Genomic DNA, 20,991 nt, shown 5'->3' with positions numbered 1-20,991 from the left:
TGCAACATTTCAAAAGCTTTATTTCTTTTGCTTTTACATTGTGTAAAATGTTAAAAGTGGTATGAGGTTTAGTAGATCAAAGTTTCTTTTTCTTATCTGGGTAGCCAGTTGATTATCACCATTTAGTGATAAGTTCTTTCCCACACTGCTACATTGCATTGTCAGCTTTGTCATGTGACTATTTATGTTTGAATCTACTTCTGATTTCTGTTCTGTTTCCTTGGCCTATTTGTCTGTTTTTCACCAGTATCACAGTTTTAATTACTGTTGCTTTATATTAACTTTTGGTCTGGGAGTTATTGTCCAACTTTGCCCTGTAAGATTTTCTTTGTTATTCTTGACCTATATAAATTTTAGAGTCAGTTTATCAGTTCCCAAAAACCTCCTTCCTAATCAAAATTGTATTACCTTCATAAATTAAGTTGTTAGAAATCAACATCTTTACAATGTAGAATCTTCTAATTCATGAAATGGTATATACTTCCATTTATTTACTTGTTCTTACATTTTTCTCAATTGTGTTTTGAAGTTTTCTGTATAGAAGTCACATATTTTTTAGATTTACTCTTACATATTGGATTTTTTTGTTATTGTAAGTACATTTTGCATATCGACTTTGTACCCAAAGACACTGTTTAATTAACTTATTAACACTGTACTTCAATCTGTAGATTCATCAAGTGTTGATTTCTTGTCTTGTTGTACTGGCTAGTATATGGGGGCATTGCAGGCATTCTTATTTTGCCCCTGATCTCATGGAAAGCTTTCAGTATTATTATGTATGAGTTTTAACATGTTTTTGTAGATGGTTAGGATGTCTTTCAGTTCCTACATAACTAAGTTTTTATCATCTACTTTTTCTGCAGTAATTGAGACAATTCTGTTGTTTTCCTTCTTTATTCTGTTTGGAAAATTGTAGTAATTGGTTTGCAGCCTTGCAATCTTGGATTAAAACTATCTTGGTTGCCACATGATATTCATTATACACACACATACATAAAGACATATGAGGTGGGACCCCAAAAAACCAGAATTATCTTTTTTCATTCTTTTTTTTTTTTTTTGGAGGATAGGCCCCTTGTAGTATAGGCTTCCTCTGCTAGTTAAGTGTTCTAGGAACCCGATAGCATCAGTGTACCAACTAACATTGTTGTAAGAGGCTTTGTTCAACTTCAGTGAATTTTTTTTGGAAACTCTTTCAACGCAATTGCCTGTTTCATGATGGATGATTTATGATACACTTGCCCACATTGTGCTGAGTGGTCAGCAGTTTTTGATAAAAAACGGCACGACCCCCAGATACCACCCTCCCTGACCTGATCTCTCCCCGAACAACTTTTTTTTTAAATTTCCTCACTTGCAAAAAGTTCTCAAAAAAAGACATTTGCCAATGTGGAAGAGGTGAAACAAAAAATGGCAGAAACACTAAGGCATCAAAATCGATGAGTTCAAAAACTGTTTTGACCAAGTAGAAAAAGCATCTTGATAGCTGTATTGCATCAAACAGAGGATACTTTGAAGGTGACAAGTTTGAACATGTAAGAATAAATACACAATTTTTAATAAATTGTTCCAGGTCCCCCCTCTTATATGCGCACATGAAATGGGTTGGATTTTTATCTAGGATTTTTATGTCTATATTTATAAAGGAGATTGGCATATATTTTTCCTTTCTTACATTTTGGTCGGGTATTGCTATCAAGGTATGCTATCTTTATAAAATAAGCTGAGCAGCATTACTTTTTGTGTGTGTGGAAGAGTTTAAGATGTTTTGTTACTTCTTTCTTTAAATGTTTTGTAGAATTCCCTGGCGAAGCCATCTGGGCTTGGATTTTTCTTTGTGAGATGGTTTTAAATTGCACATTGAATTTCTTTAACAGATACAATGCTATTCAGGTTTTCTAATTCTTTTTGTTTCAGCTATGACAAGTTGTGTTTTGCAATAACTTTGTTCATTTCATGAAAATTCTCCAATTTTTTGGCATAAATATGTCCCATTTTTCATAGTTGGTACTAAAAATATGTGCCTTTTCCCCCTGTATAGATGATTCTTGCTTAGGGGGGTCTATCAATTTTATTAGTTCATACAAAGATTTAACTTCTGAATTTTTAATTTTTGTTTGTTTTCTATTTCATTGATTTCTACTCCTAACTTCTGTTTTCCTACATTCTTAAATTTTAGTTTTGCTATTCTCTTCTTTAACTTCTTGTGAAAGCTTCATTCCTTGATTTTTTTTTTCATTCTTGTTTTTTCTTCTTCTAACCTATGTATTTAAGGCTACAAATTTCCACTTAAGCCCTGCTCTAAATATATTTCACAGGATTTTTTATTGTTTATCCTTTTTTTTTTTAAAGTCAGACAGGATCTCACTCTGTCACCTGGGCTGGAGTACACAGGCACAGTCATAGCTCACTGCAGCCTCAAATTCCTAGGCTTGAGCTATCCTGCTGCCTCAGCCTCCTGGACTACAGGGTGCATGACACCACACTTGAATAATTTAAAAATTTTTTGTAGAGATGGGGTCTTCCTGGGTTGCCTAGGCTGGTCTAGCACTACTGGGCTCAAGCCCTTCTCATCCCTTTTCCTCCTAAAATGCTAGGATTACAGGCATGAGCCACAGTACCTAACCTGTTTATTCATTTTTAATGGAAAATTTTAAACATTACTAAACATAGAATGAATAGTGGAGTAAACTGCCATATACTTCCTTGCTTTCAACACCTATCATTGGTGAAATGATATATTGACATATTTTTATTATTCAGAAATGGTTTGTTTCATTTCTAAACTGTTTTTAAAAGTTTTCTCTTTATTATTACAAATATGCAAAGCATAATTGACTCTGATTGGTTGATGACCTAGCATATATAGGTTGGTGTTCTGTGTACATATGAAAAGAATGTATAGTTTTAGTTGTTGGGTATAACATTCATTTTTGCTGGAATGATCCTTTTGTTATTATGACATACCCTTCTTTATCTCTAGTAATATTTATTGCCCAAAAATCTACTTTTTTGATGTTTGACTACAATGGTTTTATTCTGGCTAACATTTGCACCATAGGTATTTTTCTATCCTTTTCCTTCCAACATTTCTGTTTCTTTTATTTAAGATGTCTCTTTTAATCCATATATAGTTGAGTTTTGTTCTTGTCCCCCCCTTCCCTGGGGTCTTTGTCATTTAATTGAAATATTTTGTCCATTTACTTTTACCACAATTATTGATATAAATCTACCACCGTTTTTTAATTTATCCCATTTGTTCTGTTTCCTTATTTACTTAATTTTTCCCCCTTTAATCAAGTAATTGGTAATATAGTTGTTTAATATTTTTAGTGATTATCCTAGAGATTATAAATCCATCTTGACTCTTTAGAATCTACCCTGAATTAATATATATATTTTTACCACTTCTGGGATAATGGACATATTACAATGTCTTAACTCCGCTTACCTCTGTTTTACCTTGTATGTGATTATCATTGCAAATTTTAATTTTCTCTATATGAAATTTAAAACCTTTAAAATTTTTTAAAAATTTTAAGCAGTAAATATTCATTTAGATTTATCTACCTTTTAATGTATTTTTATGTTCTTCAGTGCCTTGTTTATTGCTGTATTTCCATGCTGTTGAGGAATCTCAGCTTTTTATCTGAAAAAAATATTTTATTTTCTTTATTTTTGAAGGATATTTTGCTTATCATTGAACTCTAAGTTATAATTTATTTTCTTTCATCAAGGTAAAACATGTAATATTATTTTCTTCTAGTTTTCATCATTTCTATTAAGAAGTATTATCTTTATTATTGGTTTTCAGATGTTTATTATATTATGCCTAAGTATTAGGTTATGTGTTTTGTTTGTGTGAAGAGGTCTCCTTGAATCTGTGACTTGATGCCTTTGGAGAGAGTTAGAAAGTTTTTGACCAGTAACTCTTTAAATATTGTTTCTGGATCTGAGGGTCAGGGAGGGGAAAGGCTAGAGATAAAATTTGGGAAATCATTGTCAAAGAATGGAAACTAAAGCTATGAGAGCAGTTTGAATTATTTTGAAAGACTATATGCTCAGATTATTTCGAAGGACTATTATATGTTTCAGTTTAAGACTAGAACACTGTGGAATTACAAAATACTGAGACAGCGAACTAAGAAAGAACAGTCATATAGATAGAAGAACTAGGCAAGGATAATGTCTCAGAAGCCTGGAGAGGAGAATTTAAAGGAGATGACGGAGTAGTTAATTAATGTTGTGCAGTAAAATGCTCCAAGAAAAATGGAATTCATCTCTAAAAAGGTAATTGGTGGTCTTACTACATTTTCAGTGGGATCAAAAGGTATGCAAGACAGGAGAGGAAGCAGAGATAGTGGTTTCCTAGGCACTCTTATCTAGAAGCTTGACTACAAAAACCTTCCTTAGAAAAAGATGGAATTAGAGGGACGCAGGATTGAAGAGTGAATATGTTCATAAGATGAAGACAGTGGAGAACTTTAGGACAGAGAGAGTAATTGATAAAGCTGACGCACAATGGAAACTATCAGTGGTAGAGGACTTGCACAAGAAGAGATAGTATTACTTAATTCTCCAAGGTAGAAGTGAGGTTTAGATAGAGCTATAGATTAATTATGAAGTAGACAAAAAAGTGAAGGAAATTCCAACTTGATTAATTCAGCATCATGGGCCCCGTAGTCTTGGATAAGCCTAAAATCTGACTATTTTCTTGTCCTCAAGACTTGAAAGTAGGTAAAGGGTAGAGAGAGAACAAAAAACTTATAAATCATCTGAGAGCTTTTTTTCCCAACAACTCTCAATATAGCCATACCATAGCAAATAAATATGATTTGACATATTCAAGCTATACACAGATTGTGAAAGGCTCCAGTCTCCCTTCAGTTTTATATTTCACTAAATCTGATAATTATGGTTTATTAATTTTTGTCATAGTTGGTGCCTACACTGTGGTGGATGCTGTTTATACTCATATAACCCATTTTATTCCTCACAGCAACAACGTTAACAAACTGTCTCATTGTAGTGATAAAAATGATCTGTAGTTTATGCATGTCATCTAAATTTATTATGAAATTTTATAAGAAATTGAAGAAAAACCATATTACAATATTGAAACAAGAGGGAAAAATATTAATTGCAAGCTAGTTTTACTTTGAGCAAAATAATAGCAAGAATAACAACTAAAAATAGTCTGCGCACCCTCTCAGAGATCTTGGGATACTAGAACCAACCCATCAGGAGTCATATTTGCCATAAACTTCTGGGCATTTTAGGAGATAAAGCAGTTGAATCTGGAGATAACCAATTTACCATTTTTTTTTCTTTTGAGTTGGAGTCTTACTCCATCACCCAGGCTAGAGTGTAGTGGCACACTCATGGCCACTCCAGCGTCAATCTGCTGGGCTCAGGCAGTCCTTCCGCCTCACCCTTCCTAGTAGCTGGAACCACAGGTGAGCACTGCCACACCCGGCTAATTTTTTATTTATTGTAGAGTCAAGGTCTCGCCAAATTGTCTGGGCTGGTCTCTGACTCATGAGCTCAGGCAGTCCACTCGCCTCTCCCAAAGTGCTAGGATTACAGGCTGAGCCACTGAGCCCGGCCTTCATACTTTTAAAAGCAAAATATGTTCCAACATCTTGAGTGGTGGACAGAAAAACTCATATCAGTGTTGGAGAGAGGGGAGGTATGCACATACTGAATAGTTGAGCAGGAAGATAAAACTTGGTGAATGCAACACAAAGTAATGATAGACTAATATTCCTCCTCCCAGACCTTGAGGATTTATTTGGCCTATCTCCTTCTTTAGCTGAGAGAACTATAAACTTAAAGATGTTCTTTTGATTGATGGGAGAAAAGAACTGAACTTTTTTTCCATAATGGTAATGATGGTAGCGATGGGGTGGTTGAATAATCTAGTCACCATGTCAAAAATACCGTGTCCAAAATAGTGCTAAATAACTACAGAGAGTGAAGTGAACAACATTTGGCAAGACAAATCTTAGCTTTGGAATCGCAGATGTGGTTTCTGGAACCCAGACTATTTGGGTCTGAATTGTAGCTTCTTTACTTACTAGTTATGTGGCCTTGGGCAAGTTACTTGGAGGTTTCCTTGTATCCTCATCTGTAAATTGGAATCCTCATCTGTAAATTCCTTTAGTATCCTCATCTGTAAATTGGAATAATATCAGCATCTACTTCCTAGAGTTGTTATGAAATGTGACTCATAAAGCACTTAGAAAAATATTTTGTTAAATAAATAAAACTTGTAATTTCTTATAATTGATACTTTTCTTTATCTTCAAGACTGATGTGACTTAGAGAAAAAAGGGTTATATTATATGAATTTGCATAACTAGATATTTACGTATTTGCTTATGTTAAAATATGTAAACTTCTCAGTTTAACAAATTAGAATGAAATGGTTTTTTCTCTTTTAAAGCTACAAGTAGACAACAACTATATGTTTAGTAAATAAATATTGTGGAAGTTTCTTAACAGGAATAAAGCACACATGCATTCAGCATGGTGGTGTTAGGTTTGTGTTCCAGTTGTCCATTTGCATGTGACCCAAAAGGCTCAGAGGATGTATCCTGTAGTAGAGAATCTGGCCCTCAGCTTGCAGATTAGAAACCTTACTTTGTTAGGATGCTAAGACTAAAGTCCTCTTTCAGAGATTCAAATAATTGAATTTAAGAAAATGAGTTAAGAAAATGAGTCTTAAGATTTTACCTTGTAAGCTAACAAGTTAACTTGCCAGTTTTATGAATGATGCCAGAAGACATAAGACAACTGGGTCGGAAACAAAGAACTATTATTCATAGCACAACAAGTGAGATGAGCTTCAAGGTTGTGCTGGTTCCTTTTGCTCCCCCAAGTCCACAGAGTGATGCTTAAGCATTGAATATACTCAGTGAGTTTGCATCACAGCATTAGAACCCTGAGTTTAGTGAAGCCAAGACTTTTATAATGGTCAATAAGCCTACCTGACTTTTGCTATAGGAGACATTGTTTTTGTTAAACTGGGCACTAAACAAACCTGTCTTTAAATGGGAGACACTCTATCTTTCAAGGGTTTCACTGTACAAACATCCTTGAAAAGATAGTCTGTCCACTCTGTAATGGGGCTGTTTGATTTTTTCCTTTTGGCACGCTTGAGTTCCTTACAGATCCTAGTTGTTAGACCTTTGTCAGATACACAGTTGGCAAATATTTTTTTCCAGTGAGTGGGCTGTGTTCCCAATCTCTTAATGGTTTCTTTTTCTTTGCAGAAGCTTGTCAGTTTGAGGAGGTCCCACTTGTCTCTTATGGCATGAGCACTGGGGTTTTCATCAGGAATTGGTTGCCAGTTCCAATTTCTGTAAGGGCGTCTCCTGCATTTTTTTCTAAGGTTCTTATAGTTTGAGGTTTTACATTTAGGTCTTTTGATCCATTTAGAGTTGACTTTTGTGTGTGGTGATAGGTAGGGGTCCTGTTTTAATCTTTTGCATGTGGTCAGCCAGTTTCCCCAGCATCATTTACTGAATAGGTTCTCCTTTCCCCAGTGTTTGGTGCTGGAGGCTTTGTCAAAGATGAGTTGGTTGAAAAATTGAGGTTCTACTTCTGGAATCTCTATCCTGTTCCATTGATCTGTATGCCTGTTCTTATACCAATACCAGGCTGTTTTGATTATTGTAGCTGTATAATAAAGTTTAAGGGCTGGGAGTGTGATACCTCCCACTATGTTTTGTTTTGTTTTGTCTTTGCTGAGGATTACTTTGGCTATTTGTGGTGTGAATAGGCACTTTTCAAAAGAAGACATACTAGCAGCCAACAGATACATGGAAAAAATGCTCAACCTCACTAATAATCAAAGAAATGCAAATTTAAACCACACTGACAAACCACCTAACTCCAGTCAGGATGGCCATCGTCAGTAAGTTGAAAAACACTTCAACACTGTTGGTGGGAGTGTAAATTAGTACAGCCTCTGTGAAAAATAGTTTGGTGATTCCTGAAAGGTCTAAAAATCGACCTTCTGTATGACCCTGCGATCCTGCTACTGGGAATATACTCAGAGGAACTCAAATCACTCTATGAAAAAGATGGCCTGCACATGTATGTTTATTGCAGCATTGTTCACAATAGCAAAATTATGGAACCAACCATGCTGCCCACTGAAAGAAGACTAGATAAAAAAATGTACATATACACGATGGAACATTACATAGCCATAAAGAAGGACAAAAGTATGAACTTTGCAGCAATTTGGATGGACTTAGGGTCTATAATACTGAGTGATCTATCACAGAAACAAAGAACTGAGTATCACATGTTCTTACTCACAAGTGGACCTTGAACAAATATCGTAATGCTGTAAGAAAAGAATTGTCAGTAGTGCGAAATTGCGAGGGGAGGGAAGGCGCAGCAGGATTGGCAGTAGTGGGATTCTGCCGGGGAGGAGTGGAGGGCACACCTCATCAAGAAGGGTACCTGCGTAATGAACATTTGTATACTTAACCCTGAATTATACCTCACATCTTTAAAATAAAAAATTTTTTAAAAAAGAAAAGATAGTCTGAAACAAAAGACAATGCCTATGCTCACTAGATCTGCAGAAATGAAACCCATGGAGAATTGTCACCTAGTACTAACTTAAGTTATGCCTTCCAGTGATGCTTAAATAAGCCTTGCCAATGTTCGGCTTTTACTCATGTTCTCTTCTTCCATGGGCTATGTAAATTCTTTGGATGGATAAGTACATTGTTTCTAAAAGCTAGTTACACTCAGTCGGGTTTTAGTTACAGTGAGAAGCCATTGTAGCTCTTCTACTCAATTTGTCTTACTTCCAGGTTTCTAGGGGTCATTTCACTATACACAAGTAAGGCATTATATATATCAATGAACTCATGATCAAATGTTTATAACATATTTAATACATAGGAAAGAATATATGCACTGGATACCTAAGAAACCACCAAACATCTTAAAAGAAGGAATACCCCCAATTTATCCCTTTACCTTGATCTTAGAGGTAACTAACCATTACCTTGAATTTTATTTGCTTAGTATTCTCATACTTTTCTTGATAGTTCTAGATCTTGTTTCTTTCCCTTCCGCCAGTGGATATTTTAATTGTTTCAAGTTTTTTATTGTTATTAGGTATACTGCTAGTGTATACTTTCTTGTTGCTATCTATTCATGTTCCAAGAGTTTCATTAGGGTATATAGGAGTATGCTTTTGACATTGGTGTGCTACAAAAGACTCTGGGACAGATAAAACTATAAGATTGATGTGTGCCATGTGTACAGAGGATACATATTGAGCATTTGAAACACTATAGTAATAACTGTGATTATCCCTTGACAAATTGGTTTTAACTGTATGCTCTCATATAACCTCATTACCTAGTAATAACATTTTCAGAGTCACCCCTCTGTGTTTTCTAGGTATAGATCCTTTTTGAGTTTTAGTGTGGCTAAATCTCCTAGATTGTGATTATTTTTCACTCTTTTTGGTGCTTTGGTGACCAGATATCCTAAATTTTAATGTAGTTTTGTTTATTATTCTTTCCCTTATGTTGTTTTTACAAACTCCTCCCTATCCTTATATTAAAGATTTTCTCCCTGCTGTTCTAAAAGTTTTAAAGTTTTGTCTGTAATCTACTTTAAACTGATTTCTCTTGATGGTAGGGATTATATTTTTTCACATAGATTACTAACTGTACTAGCACTGTTTATTGGATTTCTTCCCCCCTCCCCACTAATGTGCAGTGCCATATCTGTCATATCAAGTTTCCATATATGTTTGTGTCTGTTTCTGGTCTCATCTGATATACTGGTCTGTTTGCTATCCTTGCACTAGTGCCACACTGTCTTCTTTGCTCTAGAATTACTGTAACTGTATAATACATCTTAAAATCTATAGTGCAAATGTCTGACATTGTTTTTCCTTTTGGTTCCTTTTTTTGTGGCTGTTTGCTCTCCTAAAAAATTTAGTATCAGCTTGTCAAGTTTGATGAAAAACCCTTTTGTGGTTTATATTTGAATTGCACTGAATCTGTATTTTAGTTTAAGGGAGAATTTAGTCTTATTCATGATCATGATATACCTCTCCGTTTAACTCTTAATGTCTCTCACTAAAGCTTTGTATTTTCTTTGTGAAAATATATAGAACATTTTTATAGGATTTGTACCATTTTGGTTTTATTCCATTATAAGTGAAATCCTTTACATTGTTTATATATGACCAACTTTGAAGAAGCATCTCGGCTGTTTGAACTGATAAATTTACCTAAAGACTATAGTAGGAGTACCAAATTCCCAGGGTATTAAAAAGCAATAGTGAAATGGGATGTATTTTATGATATCTGTGTTTAATAAGCGTAAAAGGTCAACATTGTCCATGTGCTTTTTTACTTAGGGATTGTGTAAGAAAACTAATATTTGTAGACTCTGTTGACTCAGGTAGTTTTCAAAGTGTGCATGTGTTTAAACGGTATGTGTGACTTTTCTCTGAGACAGTAGTAATAAGTGAACAAGTAGACTTTTTACATTTTAAAATAGATCTCAATAATGTTTAACATACAGCTTGGGGTCATTGTGTTCTATCAGGAAAAATAATTGTTCTCTCTACTTACTTTTCTATAATGTTCTTCTGTTTGATTTTTGCTTAACTGAGTACTTAGCTCATTCTTTTTACCTCAAGTCCTTTTCCTTCATGAAGCCTTCCCAGACCATTTACTCAATGGTGATTTCTTCCCTATTAATTTCTGAATTCTTACATATTCTACCTATAAACATAGAAAGGTATTCGTAATGTATCATTAAATGCAAGATCCCATTTTAAATATCCACATATTCACTTTGTGTGTGTGTATAAATTTTTAGAAGAATACACTAAATTTTTTTTATTATATTAACTTCTAAGAGTGTATGAAGTAGAAAAAAGATTTTTATTTTATGGTTTTTATGCAGTTTGAAAATCTTGCCATGTTCATGTATTACTATTTATTTTCATGGTTACGGTTTTATTAAATGTATAACAGTGAGATTTAGATCAGAATCCTCCAGAAAAATAATCAGGAAGAAAACAGAATTGCCAAAACGACAGATAATAATTGAAGCTAGATGGTAGATATGTGGGGATTATTTACATTATTCTCTCCTTTTGTGTATATTTGAATTTTTTATTATAAAAATTTTAAAATTAAACATTAATACATTTTAGCTATGTGCAATTCAAAAAACTAATAAATGTATCAGGACACTAAATGTCCCTGTTATTTGTTTTAATTGAGATAAAATTCACATACCATAAAATTTTTAAAGTATATAATTCAGTGGTGTTTAGTAATTCACAAGATTGTACAACCATCATCAGTATCAAATTTCACATCACCCCACAAAAAATGCATAGCATTTGGCAGTCATTGCCCTTACTACCCTAATCCCCTGCAGCCACTGTTGTGACACATATAAGTACTTTTTATATTTTTTGTGCTTAAGTAATATTTCACTTTATGGGTCTACTACATGTTTATTCATTCATTAGTGGATAGGTATTTGGGTTGTTTTCACTTTTTTGACTGTTTATTACTTGCAGAAATATAAATGTGTAAGAAAAGGCCTTAGTGGGCTTTTTTGTTGTTTTTTCCTTAAGTGAGGGATGCTTTTTATCAAAACCATTTTGAAAAACTTCACTACCATTAGGTTATGAAGTTTGGGAATGCACATTGTATGTGGTTTCATTAAAAGTAAGAAAATCATTATTTTGTCACTCAGGTAGAAATTGTTTGTATTTTAGATAACATTTGGTCAGCCAGGCCTAGATATCCAGAGCAGAAGTATGGAATATGTACAGCGGCAAATATCCAAGGAATGTGGAAGCCTTAAGTCCCAAAATAGGGTAAGTAATGTTAGTTTATCTTCTGATATGGACTATAACTAATTAGTATATAGGTGAAATTTTCCAGTCCTTCTAAATCTCAGTATAGTTGGATTGTACTTGAAAATTGCTCATTTTATAAATTTGCTGTTTGTTTATAAACGCTGCTAAACTCCATCCAGTCTTCTCATTTGAGTCTGAGGTACTGCCACAGCTTTGTTTATCACTAGATAGGACCAAGTGAAATTGTATATTGTTAATTTAATAAGCTGCATTCATTATCTCACCTTTAGCTCAAACCTAGATTTTTTTTTTAGGCCCAATTCCAAATATCAGGGGAATTGAAGTTTGCCCCAATCTGGGTCAGGTGCTTGCTTGAAGACTAGTCACTGAGTCCAGGAACTAGAACTAGGAGATCAAATTGTCTATTAGAAGTCTACCTTTATGGGTGATGGAAAGGATCAAAAGACTTAATTTTGCTCCTTGGGCTCATTAGGGTTAGAGACAGAGTGGGGGAAGGGATTGTTGTACGTCATTTTTCAGAGACTTTCTGTGTAGCCAAGCTATAAACATATCTGTGCTTATATTAGTTTGCTACAGCTCTCATAACAAAATACCAAAGACTAGGTGTCCTAAACAACAGAAACTTACTTTCTCATAGTTCTGGAAGCTGGAAGTCTAAGATCAAGATTGGCAGATTTGTTTTTTTCTGAGACCTTTCTTGGCTTGCTGCATCCTCACTGTGTCTTTCCTTTGCACATACATTCCTGGTATCTTTGTGTGTTTACATTTCCTCTTTTAAGGACACCAGTCAGATTGGAGTAAGGTTTACCCTAAGGGCCACATTTTTACTTGGTCGCCTTTTTAAAGGCCTTATCTTCAAATACATTTACAGTTTGAGTTACTAGGGATTAATTCCTTAACATATGAATTTGAAGAGGACACAATTCAGCCCATAGCATTCTGCCCTCTGACCCCAAAATTCATGCCCTCCTTACATGCAAAACACGTTCACCCTCATCCCAGCAACCCAAAGTCTTAACCCATTCCAACATCAGCTCTAGGTCCCAAATCTCATCTAAATATCTCTCAATCAAGTGTGGGTAATACTTGAGGAATGATTCATCTTAAAGCAAAATTCTATTCCAGCTATGAACCTGTGAACCCAGACAAATTGCTGGTTACAAAATACAATGATAGGAAAGGCATAGGAATAGACATTCCCATTCCAAAAGTGAAAAAATGAAATGAAGATGAAGAAAGGGTCCCAGGCCAATTCCAAAACCTAAGAAAAATTCGACTAGGTTTTAAAACTTTTAGAAAGATTGTAAGATTTGTTTTTTAAAAAGGTTTTAGGATTAAGAATAATCCTCTTTGTCTTAATACTTTGCCCTCTGCTCCCACTACATCCACCCTAGGTATCAACATCACCCCCTAGGCTCTGGGCTGCTATAGCATGGCCTACCGAAACTGAGGAGATGACCCTTCCCTCTGGAGCTGAGAAAGAGACAGCCTGCCTTCAGGGTCATTCTTCTCTTGGCCCATCCTGTAGAATTCCAAAAGTCCAACACCTGTCCTTCATTTTGTTCTGCCTCTGTCCCCTTCAGTCCAAGTCGGCAGCATTTTAGATGATTGTCCAACCACACCCTAGGTTGTTCTCTCCAGAACATACTTTCTCATATTTTGCAGTATGGATGAATGGAGAATTTTTCAAATTTTTGAGTCACCTGTTTACTTGACGATTCCTTCTTCAATCTACCCCTTTTCTCCTGTATCTTACTATAAGCAGCAAGAAACTAGGCTACATCATCAAACACTGCTTTGAAATCTCTGTTAAACATCCAAGTTCATCACAAATTCTACCTTCCAAAAAACACTAGAACACAATTCAGTTAAGTTCTTTGCCACTTAATAACAAAGATTGTTTTTCTTCTGATGTCCAATACATGTTCCTCATTTCTATGAGACCTTACCAGAAGCACCTTTAAAGTTCCTATTCTACCAACAGTCTTCTCAAGGCTCTCTCTCAGATTGTCTTCCTTCTAATGTCCAATATATGTCCCTCATTTCCATCTGAAATCTTACCAGAAGCACCTTTAAAGTTCTTATTGCTGCCAACAGCCTTCTCAAGGCTCTTTCTAACACGGATCTCAAAACACTTTTAGCCTCTACCCATTACCGAGTTCCTAAGCCACTTTCACATTTTTAGATACTTGTTATAGTAGCACCTACTTATTTGCACCAAAATCTTTATCAGTCAGGGATTCTCCAGAGATACAGAACCAACAACGTGTGTAAGATAGGCAAATAGGATAGATAACATCGATTAGATAGAGTTTTATTTTAAGGATTTAACTCATGAGATAGTAGCAGTACAAATCTAAAATCTACAAGCTTGTCTTTAGTAGCTGTCATTGACTGAGCATACTCCCCTGCCTATGGCTTTTATGCATGGTTTAAATCCTTCTGAATAATCAACAAATTCAGGCTAATTTATTCATTCATTCAAGGTCATGGACTACTGTTGTCTTCCTTCTTTAGATCCACTGTATCAACAACATGATTCTTGGAACCAGGGAACAGTGCAGTCCAAGTTCAAACAATCTGCTGTCAGAATTTTTTCTTCTCAGGGGTAGATTAGTCTTAGTTCTCTTAAGACCTTCAGCTGATTGGATGAGATCCATCCATATCACTGAAGGTACAATACTTTGTTCATAGTCCATGATTGAAATGTTGATCTCATCCAAAAAACATGTCACAGAAATATGCAGAATAATAATTGAACAAATATCTGAGCACTGTGGCCCCACCAAAGTGACACATAAAAAAATTAACCATCATAGGACATGGTGATTCGTACCTGTAATCCTAGCACTTTGGGAACCTGAGGTAGGAGAATCACTTGAGCCTTAGGATTTCGAGACCAGCCTGGGCAACATAAATTTTACAAAAAAATTAGCGGAGGGTGATGGTGCATGCCTGTGGTCCCAGCTACTTGGGAGGCCGAGGCGAAAGGATTGCCTGTGCCTTGAATGTTGAGGCTGTGGTGAGCCATAATCATTCCACTGCACTCCAGCCTGGGTGATAGAATGAGAGACCGACTCAAAAAAACACAAAAATTACCATCATAGTCCTTATTGCAATTTTCATCTCTTTTCTTTTTAGGTCCCTTTGAAATCAATCAGACATGTCAGCTTTCAAGATGAGGATGAGATTGTCAGAATAAACCCTCGAGATATCTTAATACGTCGCTATGCAGACTACAGACATCCTGACATGTGGAAAAATGACTTGGAAAGAGAGGATACTGACTCCAATATTCACTTTTCTAAACCAGACAGTAAAAAATCAGACTATCTGTACTCTTGTGGGGATGAAACTAAGTTAAGTTCACCCAAAAACTCTGTGGTATTTAAGACACAGCCTTCATTAAAATTTAAGAAGTCAAAACGAAGAAAAGAGGATGGTGAACGTTCTCGCTGCGTATACTGCCAGGAAAGGTTTAATCATGAAGAAAATGGCAGGGGAAAATGTCAGGATGCTCCAGACCCTATTAAAAGATGCATATATCAAGTTAGTTGCATGCTCTGTGCAGAGAGCATGTTGTATCATTGTATGTCAGACTCAGAGGGAGATTTTTCTGATCCCTGTTCATGTGACACTAGTGATGACAAGTTCTGCTTACGATGGTTAGCCCTGGTAGCTCTGTCTTTCATTGTACCATGTATGTGCTGCTACGTCCCTTTGAGAATGTGCCATCGCTGTGGTGAGGCATGTGGTTGCTGTGGTGGGAAACATAAAGCTGCTGGATGAAATGATGCAGTGCCAAAATGAGTTTAAAATCTTCTTTTCCAGGAATTAGCTAACTTGGATTTGTGGAAGCTTTTGGCAAGCAATATGGAATCTTGCCTGGTATCATTGGGGCCACACGTGGAGGAAGCAGAACTCGTCAGATCTTGGCATTTCACAAATGCTAGCCATGCCTAACTTTTTCCCTTGAGTGCATGGCATGTTTTGTTACAGGTTGTAGAGTATTTGCAGAAGGAAACCATTTCTGGTTATTGGCTATAAAAGTCAGCATAAAATATGATCCAACTAAAAGGGATTAATTTTTGGCATTTTTGTATATTTATGCATTAGGTGATGGGACTTTTAAAAGTTGAATTTATTAGGACATGAACTAAAAATAAAAGTGCATTAGGGGCAGTTGATTTCAGTCTAAGAAAAGTTAACACTTGGGAACTGTAAGAAGTAAAACAAGTGCAACTAAATCACTTATTAGTTGTTTTTTGAAAGCAGTTTTATGTATAAATAACAAATGTTTATATTTAACTAAATGTAAGGTACGAATTATTACATATTAAATTTTTCTTCCCCTTCCTAGTTCTAAAGTAGATATGCATATATCTGCTGTCACATTCCATATATTTTGCATATTTAACTTGTCTAGTTAATGTTTTTATTCCATGTGAATGATTTGATATTTTCATCCTTATTTCTCTTTGGCTACAATTTATATTGAGTTATATCTGTACATTCTGGTAATCTAAAATCCTTAAAAATATTCTAATAGCCTTGAGTGACCAACTTTTTTTTAAAGCACAGGTGTAATTGTCTAATGTTCTGATGGGAACGTAACACTTATTTTTATATAAAAAGAGACTGAGTAAACATAGAAAAAAAGTGAGGTTTTTAGGGGGTTTTTTTTGTGGTATTCAACCAGCAAGTTGTTTTCTCTCAGAGTTTCCTCCTTCAAAAAATTATATTGCATTTACAAATGTTTTACAAGGCAAAAAGTTTAACTGGATAGTTAAGTGTCACTTTCCTTTTGAGATCTCCATTTATCATTCTGCTAAACCAGAATATGTTCAGCTGTGTTACTAATTTTCTAGCTTAATCCTCAGTGCTTATTATTTACATAACAATGATAACCTTTCTCAGTTGCATTTTATTTTATTTAAACTAGCCAAAAGCAAAATTATCTTACGTTAAAGTGTGTGCTAAACTATCCCGGGAAAGTATTTAATCCAGCATTGAATGAAATAATTTGTACATATAAATTTATTTCTTTTGCAAAGCATTATATTACTGGATGTTTAATTTACAATGTAGTTGGATAAATGTTCCAACAAACTGTTTAAAGTACGTTGAGGTCAAATTATCTGTGTGTGTGTGTGTGTGTGTGTGTGTGTGTGTGTGTTACATTAAAACTCTAACCAAGGAAAGGGTTCTTTAAGAACATTCCCTTAGAGGGATAAAGTTAAGAAGTGTGCCTTTTTTTAATGGCTTGAAGTTTCAGAGGTTATAAAAATTAAAATCACACTACCATTTGAAGCTCATTTTCTATGCAGGTTTTTAATGTCATTTGTGTATCATTCTTTTTATATATCACACTTACTTAAGCTTGTGTTGGCTTTCTTCTTTTGCCCCAGATCAAACTGAACAATGTATATAACACTATCTGTCTGTAAAATACTTTTTTTAAGAAAGCATTTATATTTATATGACAGCTTGAACTGACAACATTGTGTATATAGATCATCTTGAAGTATTATTTCACATTGAAAAGAAGAAAAAATATATTGATAACTATAGATGTTATGAAGAAGAAGGTATTTCTAGTTTTGTACTAAAAATCAATTGGATGTACTAAATCCAAAACGTGACACCGTAGCAGCGATTTTAAGTCTTATTTTTACTGTTTATATGTTTGAATGCTGCTACACCAGATGATCTTCATCCCTGAAGTTTTCAGCTAAACTTGGTTTCCTAGAATAGACTGTTAACTTTCAAATTTACTTTTTATTGGTGAAATGGAAATACTGGTTTTCCTTGTTTTCCTTGTGAATGAGTTTTCATATTTGTAAGTGCTGAGTTTATAATTCAGGTTTGAGCAAGGTGTGAATAACTGAAGAAAATAACTTGCTGGCTCTATAGGAAAATGCTGTGGAAATGAACTGTGTACATACTTCTGGGAAGAACAAATTTAATCATTTCTTTTGTTAAGCACTAATTCAGTATAGTGCAACTCCTGGTTCTGTACTGTATTTTATATGCAACATATATGCTTTAATATTTTAATGTTTGTGCATTAATATTTTCAATTTGTTTAACCACTTTGCTGCTAAGATTTTGCCGTCCCATTCCCATTTTTTCCTTTACAATTTTAAACAAGTTTCTTCATTAAAAACTATGGTGATTAAATGGTTTTTATTTCACCTTGGATCTTTATAGTTAACACACTCAGTTTCCAAATCAGTCTAGAAGACTAACTGATAATGTTATCTGAATCCCTGTGTAGAAATTTCCCCTTGAGTAAATGAGAATTCCTATGTGGAAATAGATGGATAGTTTAAATCTCTGGTTCTGAAACGTGTATAGATACATTCAGGAGCATTTCTCATTGTACAGATTTGGCACTGCCAGTTGGCTTTTCCTCTGAAACTTTATTTTTAATCTGATATTATAAGCATTATGGCTCAACAGAACTGCTTAAGTAATGGTAAATATTGAGAATGAAATCATCTAGATGGCATGACAAGAAAGACTGGTCTTATGGGCTGGTTTTTTTGAAAATTGATAATTCTTGACTTTGGTCTTATGGGTTTGTTTTGTCGAAAATTGATAATTCTTACATGGTAGTTCACCTGACTTGAAAGAGGAACCATTTGATTTCTGAAGTTATATATGGTATGGAACTTCAGCACCACCTACTGGGTGATTTCTAGATCAGAGACATGCGATGGCAGTAGGAATGTGACAGGGTTCATCACTGGTACCACTAAAGGGCTGTTTGTGTGGTAGCCACCTCCTACCAGGGAAACCCAGGAGTAAGAAACTTCTCAAAGGAACTGAAAAAATGATTCTTTTCCCTAATGTGTCTTCTTGGCTCGCTGAAAAAATTTAAACACTCTTTTCTTACATATCCTGTTTTCAAATGTTTATTGATATTTGGGACTGGCACTCAAGCTTAATGGATGTGCTGAGACATTTATAGAACAAGTTTCTTTAACCTCAGAGCCATTCCCAAAGTAGTGTTCTTATTTTTTTCCCTTCCATTGCCGGTCAGGTAGAATTTTTTAAAAATGAAACAAAACATAATTACCTGAATTTCATCATGACAACTTCAGAGAGAGTGTGTGTATGTTTCTGAGATGATTATGAACAGAGGAGGTTCAAATTTAAGGGAAAAACTTGAAGCTACCTATTTTTATTGGTTATTCAGCAGTGCCTAAAATAAGCTTTTGAAGTAGTACAAATGCACTTTTAATTCATGTGAATAGTGCCATCTGATATCTTGGGTAAGTCTTGCCTTTTCTTTTCTTTCTCCTCTCCCTTCCCCCCAATTGAATGGCTCAGAGATGTTTCTTATTATCCATTAAGTCTCCAGAGTACAGGAAACGTACTTTCCTCTAGACGGGCAATGTAAAGAAAGAATTGTAAGGCTACTTCTTTTGTTGAAACTTTAAACTTTAGGTTTTGTGATTACACTTGGAAATACGTGTTAAGATTGGGTTTTTAACTGAAGCCCAAAGGTGCATTAGCAAGTATAACATTTTTCTGCGTAAAACTTAGAAAACTTTACTTAGATGCAAGACACAGATTCTCTACCAAATATTATTCTCATTCTCGATTTGACCTCTGTGATCACATTTCTAAGTACAAGAGAAAGCACTAGAAACTTGCATTATTATTGCACTAAAAAAGAATTTGTAATATAATCGTGATGATAATAGCATCATAAGGTGTTTTGCGGCGAGACAAACATTTTTTTAAAAAAGGAAAACAACAACCTGAGGTGATTTATATAAACTAGGAAAAAAAAGGGCTTTATAGTATTAAGATACTGTTTGCCTAGCAGCCAGGTGGTTATAAAATTTTCATATGCTTTGGTACACTGATAAATGTTAGCCTTTGTTCCTGAAAGCCTCTTAAATTGCATAAGTTGTTAGTTTTGAAATTTTTCAAGAATAATCTAGTTGAAAAGCCTTTGTATTAAAAATACACTTAGAATTTTGTGAACGTTTCCAGTGTGTAGTGTCATTTGCTTTCTTTTCCTGACCTCAAAAGTGCCTCGCTTGTATATTATTTCCATGAAAAGCTTGACTGCATTCTTTCTGATGAGCAATGAAAAATTGTTTAACTCATGTCATAATGTATCTCCTCAGCTATAGTTAATTAGCTTGATAGTTTGAGTACATAATGTAAATATGCAAATATAAGTTTGTAACCATTTTTGTTACATCATATTCATGTAATTGGACATATCAGATGATAGCAGAATTTGTTTTAATGGTCCCCTCCCCTGAATTATCTGATTAAACCTTCACAAAATATAAAAGGACTTTTTCTTACCCTTCTAAAGCATCTCAAATTACCACATAAGAGGAGGAGAAAGTAGAGGTAAAAATAGAAGCTTTAGATCATAATTTCTTTTGTTCCATCCTTTAAAAGTTTATTTTTAACTGAAAGTTCATGTATGGTTTATCTTAATGACTTATTTATTCATCTTCGATTATATTCAGATTTTGGTTTTTTAGTCTGTTACCTAGTTTGTATGTTTATTGTTTTGGTAGCATGTTGCAGCTAAGTTTGGATTAATCCTCTTAAATTGATATGTGGCAGATGTTAACCCAAGGCTACTACTGATTTTTTTGTATTCTAGTCAGTTTCACAGTTTCACTTAACTTGCAGTATAAACAAAAATAACGAATAATCTAAATGAAAAATTATTACCAAAAAAATCAGTGTATTTCAACACCAGAATAACTTGGATCACTATATTAGAGTTGTGTTTATTTGAGAAATCAAGAGGTAACTATACCACGTGAGTTATGAATTGTCTTGTGCTTATTTACAGATTTTTCTGAAATTTGCCTTATATTCTTCACATCCATACCTACAAGTAAATAGAATAGTTTTTACATCAGAGAAAGTGGAACTAGGGTTCCAACTTGGCTGTCAATATAGTGTCATGCACATAGTGCTCCTTAAAGAAGAAAACATCTATACTAATACTATGAAAATAGTCAATTCCTTTAAAAGTAACTGCTCCAAGATTTGCAGTTTTAGTGAGATCTGAAATAATGGTTCAAAAAAATACATTCATAATAAAAGCC

At 34.5% G+C, this 20,991-nt stretch overlaps 1 protein-coding gene across 1 annotated transcript in view; it reads left to right on the top strand.

Annotated features, from left to right (window-relative positions):
- SPRED1 (sprouty related EVH1 domain containing 1) overlaps positions 1-20,213 on the top strand; it is a 115,849-nt gene extending 95,636 nt beyond the window's left edge. Inside the window, exons 6-7 of the mRNA XM_008064441.1 lie at positions 11,792-11,893; positions 15,038-20,213. Coding sequence (XP_008062632.1) covers positions 11,792-11,893; positions 15,038-15,685 — 750 coding nt within the window. The 3' untranslated portion in view covers positions 15,686-20,213. The remainder of the gene's footprint in view (positions 1-11,791; positions 11,894-15,037) is intronic.
- The last annotated feature ends 778 nt before the right edge of the window (positions 20,214-20,991 follow it).

The sequence above is a fragment of the Carlito syrichta genome, unplaced genomic scaffold, assembly GCF_000164805.1.
Source record: "Carlito syrichta isolate Samal-C Ts95f unplaced genomic scaffold, Tarsius_syrichta-2.0.1 Scaffold307338, whole genome shotgun sequence".
In the NCBI taxonomy this organism is placed as follows: Eukaryota; Metazoa; Chordata; class Mammalia; order Primates; family Tarsiidae; genus Carlito; species Carlito syrichta.
The sequence above is the reverse complement of the archived record's forward strand: the minus strand, read 5'-3'. Positions and strand labels throughout refer to the sequence as shown.